General features: G+C 43.8%; 1 protein-coding gene across 1 annotated transcript; it reads right to left on the bottom strand.

The window, feature by feature from the left end:
* Positions 1-765: 765 nt before the first annotated feature.
* On the bottom strand, positions 766-3,200 carry CLDN5 (claudin 5). Its single transcript, XM_026716248.2, has one exon. It carries the CDS (start codon positions 2,893-2,895, stop codon positions 2,224-2,226), a length of 672 nt encoding a protein of 223 aa, XP_026572033.1. The 5' UTR covers positions 2,896-3,200; the 3' UTR covers positions 766-2,223.
* Between the last annotated feature and the right edge of the window lie 10,034 nt (positions 3,201-13,234).

The following is a 13,234-nucleotide window of genomic DNA, read 5'->3' on the forward strand; positions in this document are numbered from 1 at the left end:
TCCACGGGGAAGCCAGATTCACTTAACGACCGTGTGACTAGTCAACGGCAGTGGTTCACTTAACCACCAAGGCAAGGAAGGTCGTAAAGGGCAAAATTCACTTCGCAAATGTCTCATTTAACAACTGAAATGTTGGGCTCCATTGTGGAAGTACGTCAAAGACTACCAGCAATCTTTAAGGTGCTCGGATGTGATAATATTTTGCTGTAATAGGCTGTCTAATTAAAAGAAGGGAACTGCAAGACCCAGAGAGGAATAGAGAGCAGAAATGCACAAGAACAATTATTTCTGCAAAGGAAGAACTAATATGTTTCCCGTAGTTATTCAAAGCTAAATGTTAATCCTACGCTTTTTCCTCACTGGTTTGAGCTTATGGCTTTGTGCAACCATGCAAACTTGGAAACCAAACCAATACTTTTAGCTCCAGGCTGGAAACATCTGGAAAGAGACATTGGTGGGTTAAGAAAATATCTCCCACTCCCCTCACTATCTGGCAATTCACAGCTGTGTCTTTAGCCAATCTCTTCTTCCCCAGTTAATCATGCTAAATGTCTTAGTCTTTACAGTGATGGAAGGCTTTTAAAAAGAATAAATTAAGTCATTTAAAAAAAAGTTCAGCAAATAACATTGAAAATACATACTTCAAAAACAGGAAGAGACTTGAGGAAAAAATATTGTTCACTTTTTCTTTTTCTTTTTTGCTATCTGAACAAGTCATGTTCTTTACGGATAACCACACTAAACACATAAAAAAGAGGCATGTCATCATTTCATATACTGTATATTATAAATATGCAGTTATATAGAATATATACCAAGATCTTTGATTTGAGAACACTGTTGATGAAGAGGAATTTCCTTAAGTTACAGTGTGAAACAATAATAATAATAATTAAAAAAAATACAGTACCAGAATGATCCCTGCTCTGAATCCACCAAAGGGAACTAAAAAATGATGGTTTTACAAAGGGAAAGAGAAGTGAGGCAAATTCTGAATCAAAAACTTTGACAAACAGAACGTTCTCTGCTGGGTTTTAAAATCCCGCTGTGGATTTTTATTTGGCGCATAAAAAATAAAAAGTCAATACTGACACGGTTATTTGGAAACAAAACATCCAGTCCAAATTTCATCAGGTTATCTATCCCATAAATTAAGGATGATAATTACATCATTTCAAAACAAGGCAGTGCATTGGAACACAGACAGATGGCAAACCCCTTAAACTTTGAAATTGACCTGGTGAAGACCAACCAAAAAGACAGATATTTTTTTTCTTTCTTTCTTGGAATAAAACCTGCTTCAGAGGAGAAACCGTAAAAGAAACGGCCGTCTAATGACGGCCACGAAGTAAGAAATTGCTATTTAAAATAGGCAGCTCTGAATGCCAAGTCATTTCTAATTTTGTTCAAGGGTTGTTTCACCCGGTGAGAGAAGAGAAGGAGAGAAGGAAGAAAATAACAATAAAAGTCGCGATAGGGAAAGAAGAGGAGTTTAGAAACAGAAGAGAACATCCCCACCCCGATAAAATCCCATAAAAAAACTGGGGCGGGCTGACGACTCCCTGAAGAAGTACCCACCTCTCACACCTTCACATTACTCAAAAAACACAACTCCCTCTGATCATCTCGGCAGAATACACCCCAAACTGAAAAAAAAAAAACCCAACATCACATCTACTATTTACAAGATAAGTATCCCCCCCTTTCCCCCTCCATCCCAGACAAGCAACGTCCTCTGATTTTTGGATCCCCCCCAACCCCTGAAAAAAAATACTTAGGAATAATCTAAAAACTAACTTTTACAAAGGGAGAGGTGGAATAATACCCCAGGAGCTTCCCAGCTGAAGAGAGCCAAGCAAGGGACTCCGCAGGGACTCAATGAGGGCTAGTACAATTCGAAGTCCACGCGAAGAAGAATTGTCAAGGCCAAAGGGACAGTCTTGGGTGGGAATTTTCCTTGGTCGTTGTTGCTGTTGTTGTTCCCCCAGATAGTTTCCAACCCACCCACCCCCCCAAAGTCACAAAAGCGAGGAAGAAGGTCTTTCATCCGAGGACCAACCATTCCCTCTCCTCCAACTCTTCTCCCGGCTGCGACTTCGGACGTTTCCCCAGCCGTCCCCTCGGCCCCGGGACGGGTGGATGGTGGTCTTTAAAAATATATATATATATAATAATAACCCTTAAAGCGGACCGATCCCTGGCGCTGCCGGGGGCCGCCTGTCCTCAGACGTAGTTCTTCTTGTCGTACTCTCCTCCTCCTCCTCCGTTGGAGACCGGGGCGGCGGAGCGTCGTGGGGCCGAATACTTGACCGGGAAGCTGCCGCTCTCGTCCTTCCAAGCCGAGGCCCCGCAGATGAGCGCGCCGCCCAGCAGGAGAAGCGTGGCGGCCGCCCAGCCCAGGTAGAGCGCGGCGCCCATCTCTCGCTTCTTGGACGGCTCCACGTTGGGGTCGTAGAAGTTGCTGATGATGGTGTTGGCGAACCAGGAGGGAGGCACCAGCACCAGCAAGCCGCAGACGAGGAAGAGGGCGCCTCCGATGCCCGCGATCCAGTCCTTGACTTTAGCCCCGCGCAAGCAGGTGGTGCACTGAGCTCCGGCCACCGTCACCAGCAAAGCCACCAGTCCCAGCACCGCCCCGATGACCATCAGAGTCCGGCCGGCTTGGATCTGCGGGCTGAGCGCCAGGATGGAGTCGAAGACTTTGCACTGCATCTGCCCCGTGCTTTGCACCACGCAGGCCATCCAGAGGCCTTCCCAGGTGGTCTGCGCCACCACCAGGTGACCCTCGATGAACGCCGAGACTTGCCACATGGGCAGGGCGGCCACCAGGATCGCCCCTGCCCAGCCCAGCACGGACAGGGTCAAGCCCAGCAGCTGGACCCCCGTAGACGCCATCCAGGTCCAAGAAACGCCTTTCGGTGCGTAGCGCTGCGTGTATGTGTGTGTGTGTGCGCGTGTGTGTTTGTTTGCCTTGCACTCTCGCCTGGCTGGCTGGCTGGCTTGCTTTCTCGCTTGTCGATCTCCCCTTTCGGAGCAGCGCCTTGCAACCTTTTCTCCGCCCGTCGGGGAATCTCCGCTTCACACGTTCTCCGGTCTTGGCTGATGCTCAAGGATGCCCGGCTCGCCTTTATATAGGCGCGATGCGCCGCACGGTTGGGCGCGCTCTGCCCTCCCCGTCGAAGGGAAGGAGAGAGAGAGAGAGAGACGCCCCCCCCCCCTTTCTCTTTCTTCACCCAGCCAATAGGAAAAAAGGAACGGCTTGCCCGCAGCCAATCGGGAGGCTCGGAGACAGAAAAAGTAGCATTACAGTCTCCAAAAAAAAGGAGGTGGGGGGAATATCAAAGGATAAGGCGGATGACTCAGGATGTGGGCGCTGGCGGGGTGTGGGGGGAAAACGGGAGAAAGTGTCTTTGCGGGGGGGGGGGGAGGTTCTCCGGTCTGACACACCGCTGGCCCTTCTTCCCCTTTGTGAGGCCGGGAGACGATGGAGAAGGCGAGCGGTACTTCCCAGATTTGCAAAAAGAAAAAGCACCGGGGTGGGCAGGCGAGACCAATGCCTTCGTGTGCGACGTGGGTCAGGCAGGGCGGACGGGGAAGGATCCGCGTCTTGCAAAACCCCGTCTCTTTCTGCCCTTGATGCCCCTTATGAAAGAGAGTCAGACAGACAGAGGGAGGGAGGGGGACAGACGGACAGACAGAGCGAGAGAAAGAGAGAGAGAGAGACGGAGAAAGAGAGAGATGGAGAAAGAGAGAGAGAGAGAGAGAGAGAGAGAAAGAAAGAATAAGAAACAAATTCAGAGAGAGGGAGAGAGAGAGGTATGGAGGGACACAGAGACAGCCAGAGGGAGAGAGAAAGAGAGGCGGAGAAAGAGAGCAAGAGATGGAGAAAGAGAGAGAGAGAAAAAGAACGAGAGACAAATTCAGAGAGAGATGGAGACAGAGAGAAGGAGAAAGAGGGAGACAAAGAATGAGAGACAAATTCAGAGAGAGAGAGAGAGAGAGAGAGAGAGAGAGAGAGAGAGAGGTATGGAGAGAGACAGAGACAGCCAGAGAGAGAGAGAAAGAGAGGCGGAGAAAGAGAGAAAGAGATGGAGAAAGAGAGAAGGAGAAAGAGAGAGAGAAAGACAAAGAATGGGAGACAAATTCAGAGATGGGGGGGGAGAGATGGATAAAGAGAGACAGAGACACCCAGAGAGAAAGAGAGAGAGAGACTGAGAAAGAGAGAGAGATGGAGAAAGAGAAGGAGAAAGAGAGAGAGAAAGAACGATGGAGGAAGAGACAGACAGAAAGAGAGAGACAGAAAGGAAGGAAGGAAGGAAGGAAGGAAGGAAGGAAGGAAGGAAGGAAGGAAGGAAGGAAGGAAGAGTCAAAATCAGCTGATTCTATTTTTATTTTTACAATATTATTTTCCAGTGGTGGTTTTTTAAGTGGGAATTTTTGCTACCAAAAGGAAAGGAAAAAAAAAATCTCTAGCCAACCGGTGGTTTGCCGCATTTCATTGAAATTTCCACAGCTTTGCTTTGCGCTACCCGCTCAATAATCAGGACACATTTATTTCTCTAAAAGAAGCACAAGGTTGCTACCATCTGCATAAGCTTTGCCTTCAAAGGGTTACTAGTATTTCTTGTGGTTAGGCCACAGTTTTGAGTGGGTTTTTTTTATTTTATGGATTGTACTTTTATTGCTCAAGGATGGAAATCAAGGTCTGTCTCAGAGGTGGGCATTCAGCAGGTTCTAACCAGTTCTGGAGAACCAGTAGCAGAAATTTTGAGTAGTCCGGAGAACCAGCAAATGAGATTTTGCAGTGTCCTTCCCCTGCCACGCCCACCGAGCCACGCCCACAGAACCGGCAGCAAAAAATTTTTTGAATCCCATCACTGGTTTGTCTCTAGCATGGGCCTAGATAAATGGTACTTATATGATAAAAGGGTGGGGAAAAACCCCTTTATACAGTCCTCAACTTACAAGAGTTCATTTAACGGCCGTTCAAAGTTAACCAGCTTTGAAAAAAGGCTACTTGGGACCGTTTCTCACACTTACAACCATTGCGGCATCCCCAATGGTCACATGAACAAAATTCAGGCGCTTGGCGACTGACTCATATTTATGACGGTTGCCATGGAGTCCCCTTTTTGCGACCTTCGGACAAGCCAAGTCCATGGGGAAGCCGGATTCGTTTTAACAACCATGTTACTAACATAGCAACTGCAGTGATTGATTCACTTCACAGCTGTGGCAAGAAGGGGGGGGTTCATAAAATGGGGCAAATCCACTTAACAACTGCCTCACTTAGCAACAGAAATGTTGGGCGTAAGTCGAGGACTACTATTTCAAATGATTTGTTTTGTGTGTGTGTGTGTGTGTGTGTGTGTGTGTGTGTGTGGTTGGAAAGCACCCACTTTCAGAGATGTTTCTTTCAGTTCTGTTTCTTTCCAACTAGGCTTTTGAAGGACGCTTGCTCCTTCCATTTCTGGGAATTAATGTTATTACTATTATTGTTTTTTTAAAAAATAAAAATAAATGATTTATAAGCTTTACAACTCAGCCGGCTCCAAGATTCATATGAAGTTTTGGATTCATATGATTTCAACCTTTCCCAGCGTGCAATTTGTGGAATTAAAGTACAAAAAGGCAGATTTCAGATTAATCTAATTAACGTTAGGGAAAAACTGCTTAAGATTGAGAGAAACTGGGCAGTGGAAAGAGGGAGGTGGGTTTCTTGGCTGGATGTTTTTAAGGGAAAAATATATTTTGGGGATATTTTTTTTTTTTTTTGAGTAGCAGGAATGATTTGACAGCTTCAGTGAAAGATTTTACTCTTCCAACTTTATGATTTAAGGATTCTGAGCCATTATTTATTAAATCAATTGATGTTTGGATAATCCGACATGCCTCTTTAGAGTTCAGTCCAGTTTTGAAAAATCTAGTGTTTATCTGTTGACTTTTTCTACGTTGCCTGCTATCCTCTTCCTTTAGCTGTTTATAATAAAACACACCCACATATACACACACATGCACCCAAAACCAGAAGTACGAAACACAACAACCAAATAGCGGAGAATAGCTTGAATTGTGGAGTCCTTGATAACTGGTTTCTTGGAATGAAATGTCTGCCAGAAAACACCAAGCACCAAGGACTCCACACAATAATGCAGAACAATTTAAACCAACAATTAAACACTTCTTTTCAAGAGTTGTGTTTTGCAAGTTGCCCCAAACTTTAGAATCTAGGTGGGTAAGATTGAAATGGGGAAAAAAAAAAAAAACCACCAAAGACTTTCAAAGTGAGTCAAATCTCTCCAGATCTCAGATAGGGTAGAATTTTTTTTAAAAAAACACCATTTATGCAGACAATCTTGTTGTTGTTGTATTTTTGTTCAAAAGACATCGAGTACAATTGTCGATGTACTTTTACTTCCCCTCCTTTTAACCATGACTCGCTTTCCAACTATAGATCTGACTCAAAATAGAGAAGATAAAAGGATATATATTTTTTTTGAGGAGGAGATGGAATGGACCAATTGCTGGGAATATTAGATTCTCTCGGGGAACATTAAAAGATAGTCAAAATAATGTATTGTAGTAATATTTGCCCAATTTGGAGAAGGGGGGGAAGAATTTTACTGATGGCTGCGCCAGAATCCACTTTCTTTCCATTAGCTTGTTCACAAAGGGATGTAGTAAATATTTATGACCCAGCAACTTGCCATCTTGTTAAATTAAGTTTGCAAGGGGGAGCTTAGGCTACCTCACAGAACAAGCAGCAACTGTTTTGAGAACACCTAATTCCTTTTGGCAAGGAAGGATTGGAATGGGAAATCGGAAGGGAGGCCAATCTTGAAAATCTTGAAAAGTCTTGTTTTTTTTTTTTCTGTTTGTTAGGATAAAGCATCTCTCTCTCTCTCTCTCTCTCTCTCTCGATATATTGGTTTGTTTCAGGACATGTCTGCTCTCAATAAATCTAAATTTCTTGCATCTAAGCCGCTTTAAACCCGCTTGAGGCTCAGGAAAGGAATTTTTGCTTACTAATAATACAATTGCTGGTACAAATACATTCCACTGAGTCTGTCGGTTATATTCCTCAGATTTTTTTTTTTTTAAAGCAGCATCTTTGAACTAAGGAGTGGTCTTAAGTGTCCCTTATTCCTTGATCCCAAATTGTTATTTCTATTTTCTATTATTATTATTATTATTATTATTATTATTATTATTAATTTTTATTGCACATTTTCCAACATTTACACCACATTTTCAATCTTTACAGCGGTTCAGTATCGGTATCACTCATAGTTACATATGAGTATTTTCATTTTCCTTCCTTTCCTCTTATATTCTATTCTTATAATAATATTCTTACATCTATATTTTGCTTTTTCACAAATATCTACATATACTGCATATAATTCCTATCGCTCTTAAGTAACCTTTATCTGTAGTCTTTACATCTATTCTCTAACCACTCATACCATGTGTCCCAAATCATGTCATATTCTGTTTCTCCCTTATCTTTTAATTCCATCGTTAGTCTGTCCATCTCTGCACATTCAAGCACCTTTTTTTATCATCATCCCTTCTGTGGGAATGTTGTCCGGTTTCCAATTTTGTGCAAAGATGAACCTAGCCGCCGTTATTATGTGGAGTATGATATATTGAGTTTTCTTACTTCACTTGCCTTTTATTATGCCTAGTAAAAATAATTCGGGTTTCAGCTCAGTTCTTTGTTTCGTCATTTCCTCAAGCCATTTCTTTACTTTAGTCCAATATTTCCTAGTTTCTGTGCACGTCCACCACATGTGAAAGAATGTTCCTTGTTTATGCTTGCATCTCCAGCGTTCCGCCGATCGGTTTGGATACATTTTCGCTAATCTTGTTGGAGGCACATTTTCATTCCCCACAAGTCTCCGTGGAGATTCTCAATCATCCAGGTCAGGGGTCACCAACCTTTTGGACCTCAGGGACCACCAAACTCATAATTTTAAATCCCATGGACCAGAGACCCTGGGAAGATCCCCCCGAAAAAGCCTGCAGGAAAATTCCCCACCCCGTCTTCCTACCGATCAATCATTCTTTATTTGGGATTGCAGGATACTGTCTCCAGGTTGTGGGGTGGGGGTAGAGAGAGACTTTTGGCTTCATGCAAGGAAAGCAGCAGAAGCAGCAAAAGTCTTTCTTCCTCTCCCCCAAACTCCACCAGAAATGAGCGTTTTATGACGGTTGCAGTGTCCCCGGGATCCCGGGATCTCCTTTTGCGACCTTCTCACAAGCAAAGTCAAGGCGGAAGCCAGATTCACTTAACAACCGTGTTACTAGGTTAATAATGGCAGTGATTCACTTAACAATGGTCACAAGAATGGTCGTAAAATGGGGCAAAACTCAGCTTAACAACTGTCTCACTTACCAATGGAAATATTGGGCTCAGCTGCGGTTGTAAGTCAAGGACTACTTGCACCGCAAGAAGGCAGTGACAAACCACTTCAGTACAGTTGCCAAGAAAACTACAGGGATGTCCAGGTAGTCCTCGCCTTACAACTACAATTGAACCCAACATTTCTGTTGTTAAGTGAGACATTTGTTAAGTGTCCCATTGTACTACCTTTCTGGCCTCCGTTGTTAAATGAATCCCTGCCGTTGATATGTTAGTAACCCGGTTGTTAAGTGAATCTGGGCTTCCTCATTGATTTTGGTTATCAGAAGGTCGCATGCAACCGTCATAAATATGAGCCAGTTCCCAAGCATCTGAATTTTGATCACATGATGCTGAAATGGTCATAAGTGTGAAAAATGGTCCTACATCCCATTTTTTCCAGTGCCATTATAACTTTGAATGGTCACTAAATGGACTGTTGTAAGTCGAGGATGGCCTGTAAGCCAAGGAAAGGACCATCCTTTAAATCAGCACAATTTAACCCTGAATTTTAAGGCTAAACAGATCAACAGCGGGACTCTACATTGATGCATGTCATTTATTTTGCATCCAATATTTTTGTTTTGTATCCAGTACTCTTGTGCTTGGCATCGAACCGTTTTGTGGCCAACGTTTTGCCTTTGCAGCCAATATCTTTTGTTATCGAAGGCTTCCGTTTGGAATCAAACACTTCCCTTTTGCAATAATTGCCTTGATAGCTTCAAAATCAAACAAGCAATTAAATGGGCCTGGTTTTTGAAACCCAGTCCAGCATCTGAATTTCTATCCCACGACCACGGGGATGCTGCAATCAATGGTCATAAATGTGAAAAACGGTCCCAAGTCACTTTTTTTTTTGTCAAGTGCCATTGTAACTTTGAAATGTGACTAACAGTTGTAAGTCAAGGACTACCTGCAGTTGAGAGGAACTTAATTTTTTTAAAAAGGCAATGCAACCCAAGACTTGATGAGTGAATCAGTTTGGATGACAACCTGAACTGTGTCCCAGAAGGCATGATCTAAGGAAGCCAAACCTGATCATCATATCTTTTGATGTGCAATTCAAAGCCTGGGCCTCCTGATTTCTGCTGCCAGTTCATGTAATGTGCTCAGCTGGTCATGCCTAAAAAGGAAACGCTCCAGAAGGATGTTCAATCCAACCACAAAACTTCATCATTTGTGCACAGAGGGAAGTGACGCAGTGCACACCAATGGGTACATGTGAGCAATGATAAGCAACTGTGTAGAAACAGGATCATAAGGTTGATTTGGCCATCGGAAGTTCCACCTCCAGGTTTTTCTCGGTTCGAAACATCTGCAAATATGGGCGTCTCCTCTTATTATTCTTCCGTTCGTGTATCCCATTGAAGAACACAGCTAGCCCAAAAAGACAGAAGGACTTATTAAGACCAAAAACACCAGCTGGGTAGGGGAAAAAGAAACCCATAATGCACAGACATATAATGAGAAGCTGACTGCAAAAATATTGCAGAAAGATAATATTGTTTTCAGATGTCCATATGGCCAGCAGGATTTGAAACTCCGCTTAAGGGAAATGTTGCATTTTCTACGAATTGAAAAAAAAAGTAGAAAATGTATTTTGTAGAAAGAAGTCTCAAATAACTCACCCTTAAATATTAAATGTGAGAAAATGAGAAATTGTTAAGTGTGGTTATTAAGCAATGATGGTCACAAGCAACTGATATCTAGCATGGACAGTCATATATGTCAGGAAGAACTGATGATTTTATACAATATAGGTAGTCGTAGAGTAGAGTAGAGTAGGAGTAGGAGTAGGAGTAGGAAGGGACCTTGGAGGTCTTCTAGTCCAGCTCAGGCAGAAGACCCTATACCATTTCAGACAAATGGCTGTCCAGTCTCTTCTTTAAAAACTCCAGGGATGGAAGCACCCACAATTTCTGAAGGCAAGTCCTTCCACTGGTTAATTGTTCTCACTGTTAAGAAGTTCCTCCTGAATTCCAGGTTGCTTCTCTGCTTGATTAGCTTCCATCCATTGCTTCTGCTTTCTGGTGCTTTGGAAAATAAATTGACCCCCCTAGCCCAACCCAAATGAGCCACGGTGGTGCAGTGGTCAGAGTGCAGTACTGCAGGCTACTTCTGCTGACTGCCGGCTGCCTGCAATTTTGCAGGTCGAATCTCACCAGGCTCAAGATTGACTCAGCCTTCCATCCTTCCGAGGTAGGTAAAATGAGAACCCCGATTGTTGGGGGCAAGAGGCTGACTCTGTAAAACCGCTTAGAGAGGGCTGTAAAATCACTATAAAGTGCTATTTCTATTACGATAGAGAAGGTTGCAAATGATGATCACATGACCTTGGGATGCTACAACCTTTTCAAATGCATACTGACTGCCAAGTCCTTGAATTTTAATTATGTGACCACGGGGATGCTACTGTGATGCTTGCAAATGTAAGGACTGGTTATACACCGCTTTATTCAGTGCCATTGTAACCATCATTAAATGAATGGTTGTAAGTTAAGGACTACCTGTATATTGTAGCCTTTCTCAAACCAACTTCTCATCCCTATTAAGCTTGAATATAAAACTGAATATATTTGATTAACATGATACAAATAATTGACAAAACTATAAACCATCAGCAGAATCAGTCAATACTCGAAGTTATAGATCAGATTAAAATATAATTCTATAGGTAAGAAAACCCAGATGTCTTATTTATTGATCTTATTTATTTCTTATTATTATGTCCACCTAGATGTGACCACTAGCACAGAAATGAGCATGACACCACAAAATCCTCAATTGCTCAATGTTGTTCCACTAAAAATAGACATCGGTTATACAAAATACTTCCTTTTACCATGTTGTTTCCTAAATTCATAACTTGTGAAATATTGTGCAAAAGGTTCAATCCCCCTAGTCGGTAGAACATGTGAAGAATCCTTTTAAAGGCTCTGGTTCATTATGAAAGAGAAGCAGGAAGTTTCTCCTTAATCCGAGGTTGCTTCTCTCCTTGATTAGTTTCCATCCATTACTTCTTGTTCAGCCCTCTGGTGCTTTGGAAAATAAGTTGACCACCCTCTTCTTTGGGGCAGCCTCTCGACTGGGTGACTGTAGACCAATCATCAGGTGATTGTGAATTCTAGTTCTGTCTTAGGCATGAAAGTTGGCTGGGTGACTTTGTACCAGTCATTCTTTCTCAGCCCAACAATGTCACAGGGTTGTTGTTGTGGGGAAGCTATAGGAACAGGACGTTGTGTTGTACAGGTTTGCCGCCTTAAGTTACTTGTAAAACTAACAAAGGAAGGTTATAAATATAAATAAGTAAGTAAGTAAAATAAGGGATGCGAAGGTGTAGACTTAGCTACTGGCCCATTGCCATCTCTCTGGGTGGAGATAGAATTTAACTCAACGGGACTTCCCACCGACGAAAATTCAGCTCGTGTTGCTAGTTCAGAGAAGCAGTTTAAAAACGTCTATAAGTAGCATATTAATTTTTCAGAATACTGTAAACATCCCATGACCTTCAGCACCACTTATCTAAACACTATTGTACCAAGAATCTGGGGACAGAGATCAAAAGACAATAGTCTACGCAGACACTTTTGCAAAAATTAGATTAGAACTTATCTGCATGCAGCCATGCCGGTCCAGCCTATTTTTTGGTTTTGTTTTGTTTTCTTCCTCTCTTTCTCCAGTTTGCCTAATTTCCCAAGGGAAAAGATGAACTTGAGAAAACCTGAAGGATTTCCATCCTTAGAGAGGCTCTGTCGCCCAGGGCTGGGGTATGAAAGTGAGCCGAGGTGCTCCTCTCTGCCAGAAAACCAGGTTTTATTCTAATTAGGTTGCTCCATACGGGATTCGTGATGGTGAGGGGAATCTTTCCAGTCGGTCCTCGGGGCAGGGCCACAAAAAACTTCCATTGCTAGGCAAGATAGTTGCTTAGTAAGGGTTTGCCCCATTTTACAACTTCCCCCGCCATAGTTGACGAAAGTTGAACCACGGCTGGGTTAAATTAGTAACCTGGTTGTTAAGTGAATCTGGATTCTCTGTTGACTTTGCTCGTCAGAAGGTCCCATAATGGGATCAGGTGGGCTGCTGGGGGTTCGCAGGGGGGAGCCCCTAGCTAAGATTCTGTGCAGTTTGGAGAAACCCCCCAAATCCCACTCCTGGCTGGCCCCGCCCATCCTGCCCCTCCCCTCCCAGGAGTCCCCACCTGGCCCGTTTTGGGTGCAGGTAAGTGCGCCCAGGCTCAGGGAGGATGAAAAACGGGCCTCCCAGAAGTTCAGGGAGGCAAGAAATGGGCCCATTTTCCAGCTTTTGGAGAGAAAACGGGGAGGCCATTTTCACCCTCCCAGAGGCTCGAGGAAAGCCCCCGGAGCCCAGGGAGGGCAAAAACGCCCCCTCTTCCCGCTGTGGTGCAGGAGGCCGACTAGGCCACGCCCACCATGGCCACACCCACCCAGCCACCAGGGCAGAGAACCAACCCCTTGATAAAAATTGGAAGCCCACCCCTGACCGCAACCCTCATATTTCCTGGGTTTTTTTGTCCTTGAAAATTTTTTGTTTCTTATCCAAGAAGCTTCTTCGGGAAAAGCAAAAACAGTCACTCCTAGCGGGACCTTGGAGTCCGAGAGAAAAGAAGGACTAGGGGGGACATGATAACGGTAGTCCAGCATTTGAGGGGGTGGCCCCAAAGAAGAGGGGCTCAGCTTATTTTCCAAAGCACCAGAAAGCAAGACAAGAAGCAATGGATGGAAACTTAACCAAGGAAAGAAGCAACCTGGCATTAAGGAGCCATTTCCTAACAGTGAAGACAATGAACCCGTGGAACAGCTTGCCACCAGA

This window comes from Pseudonaja textilis, chromosome 15, assembly GCF_049901715.1.
Source record: "Pseudonaja textilis isolate UNSWEBS1 chromosome 15, rPseTex1.2, whole genome shotgun sequence".
NCBI classification, from domain to species: Eukaryota; Metazoa; Chordata; class Lepidosauria; order Squamata; family Elapidae; genus Pseudonaja; species Pseudonaja textilis.

Coding starts and splice junctions, on each gene's coding strand:
- CLDN5 (XM_026716248.2), bottom strand. CDS start 2,895: ATGGCGTCTACGGGGGTCCAGCTGCTGGGCTTGACCCTGTCCGTGCTG.